The sequence below is a fragment of the Prunus dulcis genome, chromosome 1, assembly GCF_902201215.1.
Source record: "Prunus dulcis chromosome 1, ALMONDv2, whole genome shotgun sequence".
NCBI classification, from domain to species: domain Eukaryota; kingdom Viridiplantae; phylum Streptophyta; class Magnoliopsida; order Rosales; family Rosaceae; genus Prunus; species Prunus dulcis.
Window position 1 is genome coordinate 34799612 of NC_047650.1, and position 17996 is coordinate 34817607.

A 17996-nucleotide genomic window follows, 5' to 3' on the forward strand; every position below is an offset into this window, starting at 1 on the left:
AAAGAGAAAAAGAAACTCCTCATTTTTCATCTCTTTCGTTCCATTTTACAATTAATCAAGTCACGTTAAGTTATGGGTTTTGTTTGGTAAGTGATATTCTGGGTTCTAAGGATTTTGATCAAAGCTAAAATGAAAAAATTCCAGTAGAAAAGTTTCTGTACAATAAAAATGTAGTACTTATTATGCGCAATGTGCCTGCTTAAAAATGAATCACATACAGGAATTTTACACTCACGGTACATCGAAAGCTTCAGAAACTTGGGGGGTGGTGGTTGGGGTGCACAACAGAAACAATGTTCAGGTTTTACAACATAAGAAAGAAAAAAAAACATTTAAAGAAAAAACTCCAGTCACCCCCTATGCAATCTCATTGTAGATTGATCTACAGCTACAAAATCACACATTCTCTCTCTCTCTCTCTCTCTCTCTTCCTTTTGTCTCCTGAGGAAACTAATCACTTGTGATCTACTTCCAGCTAAGGATCTATCTTGATGTACTCATGGCATGCCGAATTTGGACAAGGCAGATTGGAACACGGATGAAAAGGGCTGGGTTGCACTTTGATCATCGGCTTTAATCTTTATTTGAGCTTTGGCGGATGATGTGTTGACTATACACTCTACCAAAAATGTAGAAGATTCTTCTGCCTTTTGTGCAAAGAAGAAAAACTTGAAGTTGGGGGATTGGCCACCGGATGCAATGCAGTGAATGGCTTGGCCTTGCATATGCCGCAGGAGTGCTTGAGGCGTTGTCAATGCTGCAACTCCTTCAGGCGTAATAGAATACTCCTGCACCAAATAATAGATGCCAGTTGTAAACAAAAAAATAAAAAACAACATTGCACAGAAAAATAAATGCTGATACAAACATTATGCAGGCCAAATATGGATTGCAAGGTATACCTGTGATAACGATATCGGCAGTTGGCGCCATTTCTGCTGAAAAGTGGTTGGATCCAGAACAGCTTTTGGGTTAAGCTTCAAAGGAGGAGGTGAAGGTGCAGGCGCAGGTGCAGCAGGTAGACCCAAGCCAAGCAGATCATCAATTGCAAAGCCAGACTGTGGAGCATTTCCTGGCACCGAGGGATTTGAAATCGCCAACTCTGACATTTGAGAAGTGGGAACAGGCACTGACGAAACATCATATGAAGGAGCACTATATGCAGAAGAATTGTTATTGAGACCTCTTGTCTCTTCCTTCTCCGAGGTACTTAAAAGAAGATCCTTATCATTTGCCTCAACTCTATGAGCTTGAGCAACAGTATCTGCAGATTCTGTCCCAATAGATAAATTTCCAATTTCGTCTGAAAACTCAAAGGGCCCTCTGTGTTCCTTATAAGTAAACATGTACGATGGCTGCAAGCATTTCAAAATGTCAGTCTGTTTGAGGCCTGCCTTCGACAAAACTCTTAATATGTTGTAAAAAAGCCAAAATACCACCATCAATTAAATAAAGATGAGCAACGTATGATGAAAACTTATATTCATACATGTATTGTGTGTGCCTTGTGTTCGCCTATCCTGACACCCAGGAAAGGGACTGGAAGTGTTGTTTATTTTTTAATCTGAAACCATTTACAAGGGAGGAGAATTATTACTACCTGCTGATATACAACAGACAAACTGTTAAATTCATCAAATATCCGATCTTTGATTTCACTGCTCTGGGTATCAGCAAAGACAGAAACAGCTTGCTTTGGAGGGTTCACCACTTGTTCTGCTGTACTCATGTTATATTGCAAAAGCCTGTAGTAGAACAACGCTCTATCATGAACATCCTGCAACCAACTAAAAGTTTATTGAACGTTCCTAAACAAAATACGACAAACTTTCTCGCGAAAAGAAAACAAAAGTACATATGGAATACTCTAAAGTTAACTGTATAAAATAACAACAAAACCCAACAACATGCACCTGGTGAAAATCAGCAAGACCTGCAGCCAGTGCAGCTCCCAAGGATTTCTGAGTCTCAGGTGGCCTCTTAAAAAAGCACTTCATTACTGCTGTGAGTAGATGTAAGCGAACCTGTGCAATGAAACCATCCCATCACTCAAATCAGAGGTTCAATTGAGGAATTTTTACCATTAGAGGTTCAAAAGCATATCTGTAGCTGCAAAATGCAAGAAGACCACAAAGATCCTATAATCCCAAATATCATACATATACACAAAGGACAAACTAGTGTAGTGGTATGGAGTATTTACTCCCTCAGGCAAGGTCCTGGGTTCGAGTCCTAGCATCCGTGTAGTGTGCGTGAGTTTAGTATGCTATCGCCCCTCTCAATAGGAAAGGTATATACCAACACTCAACCCTTGTTTTTTATGAATTTCCAAGCACTAGGATTTGAAACCACATTGGCCGTTCCATAGAGACTGCAATGCTACTTTTTGTTTTAATACAAAACAGGAATATTCTGAGTAATTTAGAACCAAAAAGAGGCCAACCAGGATATGGATCTTCATCAAACAAGTGAATAAACACTTCACCTGAACAAAATAATAACTTAAATATCTTGTTTTTAATACGTGAAGTGAAGTCATTGACAAATAAACCATGGCTCAGAAACATTGTCTTTAGAGAAAAAAAAAGAAAAAAGAAAAAAAAAAAGGTAAAAAGAAGGCGTAATAAAGAGGGAACAGAATGGAAACTTAATAAATTACCTCAGCCGAATGCTCATCCTCCCAATTTTCAATCAAACTCTCTAAAATATAAGGTGCGTCCTGCATTTCCTGAGAATACTCCCCAAGCATCCATATAAGAGCTGCCTTGGCCTTGGGTTCTTGAACATTTTTGCTGCTGATGTTCCCAACAACTGCAATGCAATCATGACTCCATTGTGGATATTTCCTCAGCAGATCTTTTACAAGAACCTGTATAAAAGAACTCCAAACTTGAGGGAATCTGGCAAGCTATCTGGGTATATAAAATTGATCATGTTATTTCTTTGCTTTTATTTTCATTTCTTCTTTTATAAATATATTTAACTGAACTCTACTATCTCTTAGCCATTTTAATATATCATTCAGGAATGTACCACAGTTAACTGGTGCACTTAGATTTACCGTTATAAGTACCAAACAGGATTCAAACATGATGATTTACCAGAGCTTCAGCAGTTACATAGTCCTTTTCCATCTCCAGAAATTGAAGAAGCCGATCAACAATTGCATTCACATCATACTGTTGTAGAGCTATTTTCCCAACTGCACGGATTGACTCTCTTGCAATGGGAATATCAACATTTGCAGCATATTCACATAATTCCGTCACTGAAATGAAACAAAGAAGGTCATGCATCAATCACACTTGAAAGCTAACAAGAATAACAGTACCTGTGACCAAAGAGTGGGTCACCACAAACAAGGCGGATTTTATCATGTCACACACAGATGCACAAACAGACAATTGCTCAAGAATCTGTAATTAATTTCAGGTGGTGTTTTCTTACCAATTTCATAAGTGTTGCTCTCATTTGCCACTGCAGTCAACATCTCAAGCTTCAACTTTTTAACATAAGATGGCTCATTGTACTGGCAATAGAAGTGTTTATAGTCTGAAGAAAATATGAATGGTGCACGAGTCACCAAAAGATGCAGGTGGCTTAGAACTGCATAAGATTGCTCTGGACTTCCCGAACTCACTAAGGTCAGGAGAGGAGCTTTAATGCGTTCATATACCTAGCCAGTGAAAATAAAACAAAGCTTTCATTAGAGAAGTGGTTCTCATAAAAATAGCACAAGTAAAACAAGATGGGGCAAAATGCAACACCGGCATAGAAGTCAAAACCATCAGATCCTGTAAGCATATTTCTTTTTCAAACTAGAATTAGTTTGTATACTACAATGATTAATTTTCATCTAACAAAAAAACAAGGAATGTGGAGACTAACAGCGAAAAGTTCTTCTATATATGGCAGCTCCTATATGATTATGCAACTACAAGAGGTTTCCCTTTGTAACACATAAAAAGCTACATTTCTTCCTACTTTTTAAGTTCCAAATTCAAAAGAAAAAAGGAAGCGAATTTATTTATGCCCACCTGCTGATGAACATCAGTCATTGACAGAGTCAATTGAAGAAATACTTTTGTGGTTGCTAAGACAACAGCACCATTTGCATGCTGAAGTCTATCCTCGAGCAGATTCATGACATCAAATATCTCACTGCTATCTGCAGGTACATATTTACCTACCAACTCAAGTACAAGACATTGTGCCCATTCACTAAACTCCCTGATCCTGCATAAGAGAACATGCACCAAACTCAACTGCTGTTTTCTTGCCACTAATTTAGTTGAATGGAATTGACATTAATTTCATCTTGAAGAATAATGGCCCCAGGTGAGCACCAGCCCCATATTACTTGGGCTTTCTACTTATGCGCTGTGTGGCATGGGGAAGATCCACCATTAGATAAATTAAATTCACTACAACATCATGATGCAGAACCCATATGGAAGAGAGAGAGAGAGAGAGAGAGGAAGGAACAGCTGGTTCCAGTATTCATGATAATTCAATTATGTCAGAAGAGCCATACCATGGGCAAATTATAAAGAGAAATCCCATATCACATTTCCAAATCATATCCTTAATCACATCAAATTCCCCAATCAAAAGGTATTATTTTTTCATCATTTTAACCACAGCATTAATTTTGTCACGCTTTTATTTTATTTCACCTTATTTGAGATTTTGATTTTAATTTACACCCATGCTCAGATTCCATGTCATAGTGTGCAAGTCACTACATAATCAAAAAAGTTCTTAGAAAGTAACGTGCCCAATATTCTGACCACCTAAACGCGACCACAAGATCAGTAGAAAGTGCTTCTCATAACACTAAACGAATTAAGATTTAACTTTCACGAAATTGTGGATCCCAGAGACAACATGCAGAATTAGTTTAATGGTCAGTTCATGGAGAACCTACCTATTCAAAAGATAATATATAACTGGCTTGCTGAGCAAAATTTCTCTTTCCCTGGATACTTCCTCGGACGTGCTTCCTTCTAAGCTCCAAATCTCTTGTAAGGCAGACAAACAATTTGCAACCACCTGAGAATATAAGAATATGAGAGTGCTCTAACTAAAAGAACATACGAAAACTTCCTGAATCATCTGTAACGTTATAAAATGGAGAAAACTTGGAGGCAAAATTTATGAAACTAGAATATAGAAATAATCTGAAATAGTGTTTAGCAACAATCACCTGTGTATCACGGTCATTAAGCAACAAATGCTTAAGCATTGCTGGGAAATCTGCATCAACACAAGTTGAAGCTGATATATGATACAATTTGAGAACCCCCATAACTGCTATCATCCTCACATAGCTATTATTGTCCTTCAAACCTGCACCCAAGGGCCCCACCAAATACTCCACCAGGTTTGCCACCCGCAGCGAACACAAGCTCCTCAATGCAAGTCCTCGGATCATTGGGTCCGCATCCTTGCAATCTCTTTGAAGAAAATTGATCGTCAGCAGTGCAAGGTCCGGATTGACCTTTGCATAATTCCCAACGTAGAGATAACACATTTTCTTCAAAACGATATCTGATGTTGCTGAACACATGACCATCTCGCCAAAGACAGAAGAGACATCAATGCCGATTGTCATGTAAGAGATAACCTTCTTGAATAACTCCCGCTTTGAATCATCTACTCCTGGAGCCCGGCTGCCGGCTAGATTCCGGAGCTGTGATTTCACATCGGCAACTTCGCCTTTTCTGCTTGGAAAGCAAAATTTGAGCTCATATTCAAAGTAAAAGTAATTGATTAACGGACAAGCATGTTGCTAGTCAGATTAAACCATGCAACGCCTGATTCTAGGCAAATGCTGAAACCCTTGTGGTATATCCTGCTTTCTAAGTTCAAATAAAGCTTTCCAAGATGCACCAAAATCAGAGCAGCATAAGCCACAAATATTATCAATGAATGTGAATTCAGCTGTGCTTGGTTTCTTGTAAGAAGTTAATTAATTCAACCTCTTTTGCACAGTTCCTCAGTAACCAAATTAACAGATAGAGTGATTGTTAGCATTTGGATGATCGATGCATATGGGCTGGCACATTCACTAATTTCTGAATCGGAGTAAAAACATGCATGCTTTCGAACCACTAAAAACTAGTCCCATTGTAAACTCACTAATCGAAATTCCTCTGTTGTTTGTCATTTTCTATCAAAAACCTTTCTCGGAAACCAAACAGAAATTAGGAGGGACTAGGGTTTAGCGAGAGAGAGAGAGAGAGAGAGAGAGAGAGAGAGAGAGAATTTGGACTTACCCGGAAGGCTGAGACGGTGACGAAGATCGCTGAGACTGTGGCGGAGGAGCCATGACCAATCGGAATTGAAGTCAGCCACGGCTATGGTAGTGTACAGTGCGTTCGGAGATCTAACCGAGGACGCAGAGTTGGGCAGTAAATCTCAGAAATAAAGTTGAAAACTTTGAGGATGAATCTTCCACCTTCACTCTGGCGAGAGAAACTTTTTCTTTACGATGATCTTGACGTGGCTAGATCAGACTGCTTCTCTGCATATTCTCGCGTCTCCCGTGCTCAACTGTGTCTGGCTTTCTTTCTTTTCTTTTTCGCTTTTCTGGTGGTCCAAACAACAATAAAAACAAAAGAATTAGCCCAATGGGCATATACAAAAGACTATTGGCCTTGCTAGCCCAACAATTTCATATAAAACAACCGATTACATTTTTTTAGAGGGAAGAGAATACACATTTTCTTTTTTCATTCAATGGAGAAAGGAATGGATTCCAACTTTGAATATTTGCCAAAAAAAAAAATTTCCACTTCTATTTCTTTAGTTTATTTTGACAAATTGATTCTTATTGTTTGATATTCTCGTGGCACATTATAAATTATGTCAAATTTCTTCCAATTTCATTTAAAATTTCACAATATACATACACGTTAAGAACACGTGCTTATTTTGTTATTAAAAAATTAGACAAAAATGTAGTTCGTGTTCTTGAATTTCAAGGACATCAAACTACATCAGTCAAATTGTCATAATTAAAACTACAAATACCAAAGTGGAAAATCTGACCAACTACATAAAGCAAAAGTGATGTTTTGCCTTTATTTTCTTGTGCGTAAACGCACCGTTTCCTGTCTAATGGATAGATAGTTGTTCCTTCCCTCGTCAAGTCCCCGCTAACAGAAGATTTTTTCCCTCTTACCAGTTCTGGCCTCCAAAACCCCTCCAAACCCAACAAAACAGAGCAGAACTCAGCAGTTCATGGCTACTTCCAGACTATAGAGACCCAAAAAACAGTACAAAAAGCTGCAGAGATGGTTCTTCTTCACCTCCCAAGAACTCACATATCTCTCTGCACCCATTTCTCTCTCTTCTCAAAACCCAAAACCCCGACCTTCAACATCGCCACCACTCTCCACCCAATCCTCACCTGCAAACTCTTCTCCGCACCCAAATCGACCCTCTCAGCCTCAGAGCCCATCCCCATTTCCCAATTCCCCGGAAACCACATCGAAACTCCTCAAGAATTCGAGACCCCCATCGAAATCCATCCAGAATTCGAAACTCACATCGAAATCCCGCTCGAGAAGCTCTTCGTGCCTCCTGAAACCGAGGTCAAGTACACCGACACCGGTGCTCTGAGCACGAGAATCTTGAAAGGGTCCAATATTCTGCTCAGCAAGTACGCCAGAGACGCTCAGGTAAACCAAGCCGAGTTTGTGAAGAGCAGTGTGAGGACTGAGGATTGCCCCTCTGACGGTCTCCCTGAGTTTGCTCTTGTGGGTCGCTCCAATGTCGGCAAGTCCTCTCTGCTCAACTCGCTTGTGCGCCGAAAGAAGCTCGCTTTAACCTCCAAGAAACCTGGTCAGTATTATTTACCCTGTGAATTCAATATTTTCAAATTTTCATTTTGGGCTGGTTTCATTGCTCTAAGTCTTAGGCTTGGTGTTGGCACTTTTTTATTATGGTGAGGAAAACCCAACAAGGAATAGTGTTTTTTGTTAATTGGTTTGGTGGTTTGATGAATTTTTTGCCATAAAATTCAACAAATTTATGGACAGTGTTGTTGCTTTGCTTTCTTGTGTTGTCTATGTGTTAGGTTAGCTTATATGAGTTACCTTAATCTTTGCATCTAGTTTAGTAGGCGGTAATGAATGGCATTGTGGCGTTTTGGTATTTGCATTGACCATGCATTCTAGCATCTTGATTTGTAATTCACTACTCAGATCATTCTTCTTCTTTTTTTTCTTTTTTTTTTTGCAGGGAAAACACAATGTATCAATCATTTTCGGATCAATGATAGCTGGTACCTGGTGGATTTGCCAGGCTACGGGTATGGCTGAAAGCTACGTATATTTGATTTCTGTGGTCGTTTTTTGTTCATTGAGAAGATGTGAAGAAGTACGGTGACACTTTGGATGATTGTTATAATGAAAGATTTAAGATTTGTGAGAGCTGTGAGGGCGTGCAGCCTTATTGCTTGTTTCAACAAGAGACTTCTGATTTCTCCCTTATGCTTGTTTCAAACTGATGGTCTTATCTTTGTGCATTGTGTAATGTGAGAGCTGTGAGGGCGTGCGTCCTTATTGCTTTAGTTTCTTCACACTTTGCATTAATCTAGGATTCGGAGTAGGTCACAATGATTATGTTCAACAAGAAACTTCTGATTCTCCCTTATGCGTGTTTCAAACTGATGGTCTTATCTTTGTGCTTTGTGTAACCTGAACAGGTATGCAGCTGCACCGCAAGAACTTAGAACTGATTGGGTGAAATTTACTAAAGACTACTTCCTGAATAGATCAACGTTGGTTTCGGTTTTCCTTCTTATTGATGCTAGCATTCCTGCCAAGAAAATTGATCTGGAATATGCTAGTTGGCTGGGTCAGAATCAGGTAATATCCTTTCTTTACACTTATGCTGGTAAACGATTATATGGTGGAACATAATGACTCAAATTGAATAATTGTAGCTGTCCAGGCACTTTTCTCAGTGACTACACTTATTTCTTCTTTTTTCTTCGTTATGATGAAACATACATGCTTGTTCTAATTTTAAGTTTCCTCCCAAAACTCAACTCGCCGAAAAAAAAGTTTCATCGTTTTTAATATGGGAATGAGGGCATGTCCTTTGGCTGGCTGTAACTTAATCTTTGTGAAAAGGAAATAGATACTTTCTTGAACCTGCTTGCACATGCATCTTCCCTGCTTTAAAAGAGATGATGATCAGAGGTGACTTTATGCTCTTTCAGATTCCTATGACTTTGATATTCACTAAATGCGACAAGCGGAAGAAGAAAAGGCATGGAGGAAAAAAAGCAGAAGAAAACGTGCAGGATTTCCAGGAGTTAATAAGTGGCTTCTTTGAGACAGTGCCGCCATGGATTATGACCAGCAGCTTAACCAATCAGGGTCGTGACGAGATGCTATTGCATATGGCTCAGCTGCGGAATTACTGGCTCAAGCACTAGGAAAACCAGAATCATGCCTTTCTACCCCCGAGTAGGTATGTTATCAGAGTCGTCAATACATGGGAGTACAAGAAGCATCAAGAGATATTGTCATCTGCTAAACCCTAAAGCTTTGTAATTCGCCTAGACACGAATTCCTCAAAATTCCTCAAATTTGGCAACCGCACATTCTGACAGAGAAAGGGAGAGGAAATGTCCTCATTTTGTTATAGCATTGCAGATCAATTTTGTTCTTGTCGAAATGAAAATACGGGTTCTTGGTGATTCTGTTTTCGTACTGTAGATCTGCTGAAAAGCATTATTTAAGTTAAGATATCAGAATCTTGTAGCTCAATTCTTTTCCCTGTGCTGCGTTTTTTATACTGATTCTATGCAAACCCTTTATACAGATTCTATGCAACAGTTGGATAGAACCGCATGAACTTGTTCATATTTTGCGGACCATAAATTCGGCAATCGCTCGAACAACCCAAAAAACCTGAATAGCTTCGAATTATTATCAAAATAAACGTGAAAAAAATTTGAGAAAATTCTCTAGCAACCAACAAACACAATAAGAGGTAGATTTATCAAAGTAATTTCCATTTCCATTCAGTACCAAAACGAAACATTGGGTTTATCAAAACTAACTCTTCAACAACACAAGGAGCAATTGACATTATAACGATCCAAAACTTGTTTGAGTGAAAATTCAAGACTATCAAGACAACAAAACGAAAATAAAAATCATAACGCAAATGCTGGGTGGGTGGGCTCTGAAATCTTATGAAGCAGCAGCAGCAGTTCCCTTGCGCCTTGGAGCAGCTTGTGTGCCTTCTGTGAAGTTGCTCTTGAACCTCCTTGGAACATTGCGAAGGTACCTCATACGCCCAGTTCCGGTCGTCTTTCTGCGCAGCGCCTTCTCACTCCAATTGTCTGAAATTGGCAGAGAGTTCATCAAAATTCAAGTTTGCATAATTGCATACTTACTAATAATTCAGAAAATAAAAAATAAAAATAGAGAATTTGGGTACATTTTCTGAGGCGGGCAGCGGGGTAAGCACAAGCTGAGCAACGACTCTTTTGGAGATGGAAGCTTCTGCGTCCGCATCGCACACACAGCGTGTGGGTCTTGTTCCTTCTCTTTCCGAAGCTGCCTGTTCCTTTGCCCTAATTCATATTCCCAAATTCACACCGTTTTAATTACAAATATAAATGAGACGATGTCAAAGCAAGAGATAGGGAGTGAGAGAGAGAGGGAGGAAGAGAAAGATCAGAGAGAGTACCATATCTTCAGTTGCAGAGAGAAACCCTAGATTCGGAGTTGTTGCGGGAAATTTCTCGCGGACAAAGAGTTAGCAATTTATATAGTCATCGTCTTCGGCACGATTAGGGTTTCTCTTCAATAATTGGGCCATTAGATTATATGGGCCCAAAAGATTTCACAGGCTTCACATTTAAGGGGCCCACTGACCAGGTCCAATGAAGCCCATTTCGTTATATAGCGTTCCAAAGTCCTGGCAAAGCGCAATAGGCTATTAGAAACTAGTAAGTAAATAAAAAAAAGAAGGTTGCTAAAGACATCCGCGGGGATAGCTCAGTTGGGAGAGCGTCAGACTGAAGATCTGAAGGTCGCGTGTTCGATCCACGCTCACCGCATTTTTTTTTCATTTTAAACTTATTTATTCTGAATATCTTTCTTTAAGACCTATTTCTTCTGAATTTCTGCAAATAATTTTTCCTTTTTAACCTATTTCTTCTCAATTCCTACAAATATATTTTCCTTTTATTGTATAAGAAGAAAAAGAAAAAAAAACCAATTCCACAACCTATTGTGTATATATTTTTCCCGTTCATTGTAAACTGAAAAGCATATGCAAAGATAATTGTCACATCTCATCCTTATGAATGAGGAGAAAGATTGACGTAAGAGCAAGGCCAGCGCAAGACCCAATCCGGGGGAAAGGCCCCCTAGGCCAGCCCAACCTCGCTCCAGCACGAGAGAATCAGCCCGGACAGCTGCTGGGTCCCACGAGCCCGGGCAGGCCCAAGGGCAAGTTCCGCTTGAGCTTTAGCCCGAGTTTGCGACGTCAGCGCACGGGAAATCAAATTTTTTTTACCGTTGGCGCGTGTAATTTACGCGCCAACGGTAAAAAAATTTTGATTTCCGCTCGCTGATGTCAGCCCTGACAGCACCCAACGGGCAAGTGCCACGTGTCGCGACAGGGATGCTTCGATGTTTTTTTTCCAGAAATCCGACGGTCCTCGTTTTTTTGGTTTAAAAAATTGCAAAAAAAATCTAAAAAATTCTGAAATTTTTTTTAAAAAAAACCAAAAAATTATGTATTTTTTCCCTATAAATACCTAACCATTTTATTTACTTTCCACACAAAATCTTCATACAATTCTTCTCCATCCCCAATATTTTTTACTCTCCACTCACATTATTCACTTTCCTCACCAATTCTCCATACAAACTATTCTCCTTCCAATATTTCTTACTCTCCACTCACATTTTTCACTTCCCACACCAATTCTCCATACAAACTCTTCTCCTTCCAATATTTTTTACCCTCCACTCACATTTTTCTACTACTTTCCATTTGTATAAAAAAAAAAAAAAACAAATGGCATCTTCTGTCGAAACCGGGGGCTCGTGGTCAACTCAGGAAGATATTGCGTTGTGTCAGTCTTGGGTGAACGTTAGTCATGACCCTATCACGGGCAATGAGATGAAGTTCCATCATATGTGGAGCAAAATTCATGGAGAATTTTGTCAAAGATCGGGTTCCATTCGGACCGAAATGGCGTTGTCTAGTAGATGGAAACTTCTGAATAAAGAGTTAGGCAAATGGAGAAATGCCTTGACAAAAGCAAGGGAGAACATTCGAAGCGGTCAAAATCTATCCGATGAGGTAAAATATTTATAATTGCCATTTTCATCAATTTAATGTAACTTTTTTTTTTTTGGCATATTCTATTTCTTTTTCTTGCATAATTTTTTTTTTCTTTTTGCATTTCCAATTTGTCTATATTTTCTTGCATAATCAATTTTATTCTTGCATTTCAAAATAGTTTAATTTTCTTGCATAATAATTTTTTTTTTCTTGCACTTTCAATTATTTATTTTTAATAGATCATACAAGCACAAATGTGGTTCGGTGCCATGGGGCAAGGCAAAAAAAGTTTCGTGCATTTCCAATGTTGGGAAGTTGTGAAGGATTGTTCGAGATTCAAAATTATTCCCACCGGTCCTTCGGTTGTGTTGAATGAGACGCCGCTCCACGATTCACCATCAACCGATTCGCCATTGGACTCCCCAATGGAAACGGAGTCACCACTCCCACGTCCGCCGAGACCGATTGGGAGAAAGGCGGCAAAGGCCAAGAGAGGGGGCACTTCGAACAATGAATGTATACAATTATTGGAGCAAATAGCTAAGAACACCTCACTAAGAATTGAGAGAGACTTGAAAAGAGATGAAGTGGACAAGGCACGAGAGGAAACATTTGCAATTCAACAGCAGCATGCACAAGAAAAAGACATGGATGATAGAGAGATGAAAATCATGGCCATGGATACGAGCCATATGTCTCCTGAAACAAAGGCCTATTGGAAGCATAGACGAAGGGATGTGATGAGAAGAAAACTTTTCCATGACGACGGACCTAGCAATACGGATTGGTTAAATGATGAAAACCATTAGGTTGTATTGAAACACCTTTGCCATATGTTGTATTGTTGTATTGTTGTATTGTTGTATTGTTGTATTATCCTTTAATTTGTTGTATTGTTTCCTTTTCATTAAATAAAAAAAGCATTAAATAATATGACTATTTATTAAAAACATTTGAGCATCAAAACAAAGATTAATTAAAACCAAACCTTAATTTATTGCAAACAACACACAAAACAAACCATACACAAAAGCATAATAATAATAAATAAAAGCATAATTCCAAAAAACACCACACACAAAATAAAGCATAATTAAAAACAAAGCATAATTCCAAACAAAGCACTAATCTTGACTTCATCCATTGTGATTGCCTTTCATCTCCCACAAGTGCTCGATCAAGTCAACTTGACGTCTCTCGTGAACATATGAAGATTGCATTTCTTCATAACGATCAATCATGGGGTTGTTGAATCGACCATCCCGAACTAACGGTTCGGGCTCCATTGGTAGTCCATTTGGTCCCATCGGCCTTTCATATATTCTTGTCAATGCCGTGTTCATGGGATCGGGTTCAAACACCTCTGGAGCATCGTAGTCATACTCATCCTCCACAATCATGTTGTGGAGGATGATGCAAGTCATCATAATACTCCGCAGCACCTCCTCGTCTAGCATCCGAGCAGCACCCCTGATAATTGCCCAACGAGCTTGCAAGATACCGAAACACCTTTCCACGTCTTTCCTGTAACCTTCTTGAAAGGAAGCAAAGCTTCTTTCCTTCTCGGATTGGGGATTCGGAATTGTTTTCACGAATGTCGTCCACCTAGGATAAATTCCGTCGGCAAGGTAGTACGCACCAGAGTATACGGTATTGTTGATTTGGTACGTGACCTGGGGGGAATGACCTCGCAATACCTCGTCGAACACCGGGGATTGACCAAGGACATTGAGGTCATTCTGAGATCCGGCAACCCCGAAGAAGGCATGCCAAACCCAACAGTCGAATGAAGCTACGGCCTCCAAAATTATACTTTTTTGGCCCTTTCGATTCCCGTAGTCTCCTTGCCAAGCAGTAGGACAATTCTTCCACTGCCAGTGCATGCAATCAATGCTTCCAATCATGCCTGGGAAACCTCGAGCCTCTGCTTTTTGTAGCAACCTTTGCAGGTCCCTCGGCGTGGGTTTGCGAAGGTACTCCCTCGTGTACAAATTTTCCACTGCATCACAGAATCTCACCAAGCACTCTAGGATAGTTGATTTTCCCATCCTTGCAATCTCATCCACCTGCTCTGCAGATGCCCCATAAGCAAGCATCCGCAAAGCAGCTGTAAGTTTTTGCTCCGGGATAAGACCCAAAACTCCAACAGCATCATGCTTTTGAATGAAGTATGTGTCGTAATTACAAATATCATGCATGATTTTTTGAAACAAATGTGGCTGCATTCTATATCTCTCTCGAAACTTATGAGCAGGATATAACGAATTTGGGATAAAGTAATCCTCCAAGAGATTCTTACCCCGAGACTCTCTACGTCTGTCCACATTTGGGGCACGAGGACGACGGTGTTGCCTTGATTGATTAAGCATACACACCGCTACTGCAAGCATTTGTTCCTCTTCTTCATCGGCGTCCCGATCTTCTTCAGCACGTCTACGCCGGATTTCTTCCCTTTCTTTCTGTTGCCTCTCTAACACCCTCCTCAAGTTTGACATTGAGAGTAGAATGTGTTTTGTAAAATCTGAGAAATGAAGGAATAGATAAGAGATGGTGTGAGAGGTATGAGTTGATGGTGTAGTTTTATAGAGGGATTCAGAAGATAGAGATGACACGTGGCACAATTTTAGAGGATGAAAATCTTATCTGAAATATGAGATTATAATTTTAAAAAAATATCTGAAAATCTTATCTGACAGAGATGACACGTGGCACAATTTTAGAGGGTGAAAATCTTATCTGAAATATGAGATTATAATTTTTTTTAAATATCTGAAAATCTTATCTGACATGGGACACGTGGTACAATTTTAGAGGGTGAAAATGTTATCTGAAATATGAGATTATAATTTTTTTTAATGAATATCCGAAAATTTTATCTGGAATAAGACACGTGGCAATCGAAAAGATTCTCATCCGAAAAGTATTAAAAAAATAGGAAATAAAGTACAATGAATAGTATTTGCCTTAGACTTAGCCCTCATGGGTGGAACCACAAATGGCTAGGCTGCCACTATTCATGTGAATAGTGGCAGCCCTTGCTTGCCCTTGCCTTAGACTTAGCCCTTATGGGTGGAGTTGCTCTAAGGGCCTCCCAACCAGTCGAGGTTGATCCCTCTACCATAATTAATAGGAGCATGAGCTTTACTAGTCGTCACACGAGTTGTAAGGGAACTCCAACATGGCCCATTAAGCGTCCAGGCCCTATCCATGTCTCTAAAGCCCAAGCGTGAACTTTGTGGCCATATGGGTTAGAGACCATTCCCATCTGGGCTCCGTAGAGCAAGTCCAACAATACTAATCTATGGGCAAAAAGCCTTCACAATAAGATCAACATTGATCACTAAAATCTTTCTCATTACTGGACAATAACAATCTAGAAGATCATGCCCACACATTTTTGGGCAAACATCTCTCACATCCCAAGTCAAACGGCTAATTAACTGGAAGCGTGGCATAAAGAGCAACAACACCCCCAATTAATGTCAAATGCAACCCCCTACGACGATAAGTCATTTACTAATAGGACATAAAAAATAAAAATAAAAACAACATCCACCACCAACATGAGGTAACATTCTATTTGATTTGGACAACCCTAATCTCAATCTTAGAAACTGACTTTGACACTGGGGTTTTTTTTGGCTCACACCACACTGGTGCATACAAAGACTCATCACGATCTTTCTGTCTTTTTCTTGAATTTCATGGTTTGAAAAGTCCCCGGGAACTAACAAGATTATTCTCTATGACGACAAAGTACATTGATTTATTATTTTTTGGATTTTTATCACAAACGGTTTTTGAGGTTTGTGAAATTATCACTTTTTGTCCCTAACATTTTTTTGTGACACTAATGGTCCTTAAGGTTACATTCCACACATCAAAATGGTCTATGTCGTTAGCTTCAGTCAAATTTTCTATTAAATTGCTGACGTAGCACATCTGTGGAGCCCACGCATCCAATGAAATAGAGCCACGTGGCTTTAATAATGGGTCAGAGACCATTCCCACCTAGGCTCCGCAAAGCAAGTCCAACAATACTAATCTATGGGCAAAAGCCTTCAGAACAAGATCAACATTGATCACTAAAATCTTTCTCATTACTGGACAATAACAATCTAGAAGATCATGCCCACACATTTTTGGGCAAATATCTCTCACATCCCAAGTCAAACGGCTAATTAACTGGGCGTGTGACATAAAGGGCAACAACACCCCCAATTAATGTCAAATGCAGCCCCTATGGCAATAAGTCATCTACTAATAGGACATAAAAAAAACCAACATCGGCCACCAACATGAGGTAACGTTCTATTTGATTTGGACAACCCTAATCTCAATCTCAGAAACTAACTTTGACACAGGGGTTTTTTTTGACTCACACCACATCGGTGCGTACAAAGACTCATCACGATCTTTCTGTCTTTTTCTTGAATTTCATGGGTTGAAAAGTTATTTCCGGGGACTAACAAGATTATTCCCTATGACGACAAAGTACATTGATTTATTATTTTTTGGATTTTTATCACAAACGGTCTTTGAAGTTTGTGAAATTATCAACTTTCGTCCCTAACATTTTTTTGTGACACTAATGGTCCTTAAGGTTACCCTTCACACATCAAAATGGTCTATGTCGTTAGCTTCAGCCAAATTTTCTATTAAATTGCTGACGTAGCATATCTGTGGAGCCCACGCATCTAATGAAATAGAGCCACGTGACTTTAATATAATATATATTTTTTAAAATATTTTTAAAACTTAAAATCCATAAAATAAAAAAAATAAAGCAACTCAAGTCTTTTTATAAATAATTCTAAATATCTCCCTCTGTAGTGTTCTTTTACCCTCCTCCCTCGCAGACCCACTCCTCTCTCCCTCCTCTTCCTCCCTTCTCTTTCTCCTTCTCTAGCTTGCCCTTTTCCTTTCCAGATCTCCCGTCCACAGTTGATTCCTCACTTTAACAATTTTTGTTCTTTGTAATGCTTCAATTATAATTGCTTTGCAGCTTTCACAAATTGGGTGGGTTTATTGGGTTTAAAAAGACGAAAGAAGAAACAAATATAATTCGACAAAAAAAAAAGAAGAAACAAATATTAAAAACCAACATCAAAGATATGGATGGGCATTGCATCAAAGTTCCTCAGATTGGTCATTAAGCAATGCGTTTGTGTGCTTAAGGGATATTGGTTTTTTTTTTTTTCCTTTCAATGAAGAGGTCTTGAATTTTCAATGCTTTGGTTGCTTATAAATTATAAGAAAGTAAAAGAAAATTCTTGTCATAGTGGTGCGTGGCCTGATGGTGTTGCCGTGAAGAATCCAATTGTTGGAGACGACTGGAATGTTGAGGAGATCCAAAAAGAACAAGGGAAAAATATAAAGAAGGTAAAATTAATAGCTTAATTTGGAAAATAAAAATTTATAGCCAAGTGGAATGGATTTTAAATTTTAAAATTTTTTAAAATATATTATATTATATTTAAAGCTACGTGGCTCTACAGCATTGGATTTGTGAGCTCCACACATGTGGCATGTTAGCAATTTAATAGAAAATTTGATGAAAGATAACAGCAATGACCATTTTGATGTGTGGAGGGTAACCTTAAGGACCATTAGTGTCACAATGAAATGTTACGGACAAAATATGATAATTTCGTAAAACTCAATGACCA

At 39.0% G+C, this 17996-nt stretch overlaps 3 protein-coding genes and 1 non-coding gene across 4 annotated transcripts; 2 read left to right on the top strand and 2 right to left on the bottom strand.

Moving 5' to 3' along the window:
- Positions 1-138: 138 nt before the first annotated feature.
- Positions 139-6609, bottom strand: LOC117638604 (beta-adaptin-like protein A). Its single transcript, XM_034373705.1, has 11 exons — positions 6279-6609; positions 5207-5723; positions 4928-5052; positions 4038-4236; positions 3448-3676; positions 3102-3268; positions 2660-2869; positions 1914-2024; positions 1601-1777; positions 903-1355; positions 139-788 (listed from the first exon to the last, which is right to left on the bottom strand). Exons 1-11 carry the CDS (start codon positions 6329-6331, stop codon positions 498-500), a joined length of 2532 nt encoding a protein of 843 aa, XP_034229596.1. The 5' UTR covers positions 6332-6609; the 3' UTR covers positions 139-497.
- Positions 6610-7110: 501 nt separating this feature from the next.
- LOC117613819 (GTP-binding protein At2g22870) lies at positions 7111-9766 on the top strand. The gene is made up of 4 exons (XM_034342406.1): positions 7111-7848; positions 8248-8317; positions 8714-8876; positions 9233-9766. The coding sequence occupies exons 1-4, from the start codon at positions 7299-7301 to the stop codon at positions 9449-9451; spliced, it is 1002 nt and encodes a 333-aa protein (XP_034198297.1). The 5' UTR covers positions 7111-7298; the 3' UTR covers positions 9452-9766.
- Positions 9767-10012: 246 nt separating this feature from the next.
- LOC117614621 (60S ribosomal protein L37) lies at positions 10013-10813 on the bottom strand. Its single transcript, XM_034343496.1, has 3 exons — positions 10717-10813; positions 10465-10600; positions 10013-10366 (listed from the first exon to the last, which is right to left on the bottom strand). Exons 1-3 carry the CDS (start codon positions 10717-10719, stop codon positions 10215-10217), a joined length of 291 nt encoding a protein of 96 aa, XP_034199387.1. The 5' UTR covers positions 10720-10813; the 3' UTR covers positions 10013-10214.
- Positions 10814-11016: 203 nt separating this feature from the next.
- On the top strand, positions 11017-11089 carry TRNAF-GAA. The gene has a single exon. It is a non-coding gene; the product is annotated as a tRNA-Phe (tRNA).
- The last annotated feature ends 6907 nt before the right edge of the window (positions 11090-17996 follow it).

What these genes read in the sequence shown, in the direction of transcription:
- LOC117638604 (XM_034373705.1), bottom strand. Translation starts at nt 6,331, where the DNA reads ATGGCTCCTCCGCCACAGTCTCAGCGATCTTCGTCACCGTCTCAGCCT. An exon ending in TTAATGACCGTGATACACAG is followed by an intron (nt 5,053 to 5,206) that starts GTGATTGTTGCT and finishes TTATATTCTCAG; the next exon opens with GTGGTTGCAAATTGTTTGTC. An exon ending in ATGTAACTGCTGAAGCTCTG is followed by an intron (nt 2,870 to 3,101) that starts GTAAATCATCAT and finishes TCTTTTATACAG; the next exon opens with GTTCTTGTAAAAGATCTGCT.
- LOC117613819 (XM_034342406.1), top strand. Translation starts at nt 7,299, where the DNA reads ATGGTTCTTCTTCACCTCCCAAGAACTCACATATCTCTCTGCACCCAT. An exon ending in GTGGATTTGCCAGGCTACGG is followed by an intron (nt 8,318 to 8,713) that starts GTATGGCTGAAA and finishes TAACCTGAACAG; the next exon opens with GTATGCAGCTGCACCGCAAG. An exon ending in GTTGGCTGGGTCAGAATCAG is followed by an intron (nt 8,877 to 9,232) that starts GTAATATCCTTT and finishes ATGCTCTTTCAG; the next exon opens with ATTCCTATGACTTTGATATT.
- LOC117614621 (XM_034343496.1), bottom strand. An exon ending in CGCTGCCCGCCTCAGAAAAT is followed by an intron (nt 10,367 to 10,464) that starts GTACCCAAATTC and finishes TGCCAATTTCAG; the next exon opens with ACAATTGGAGTGAGAAGGCG.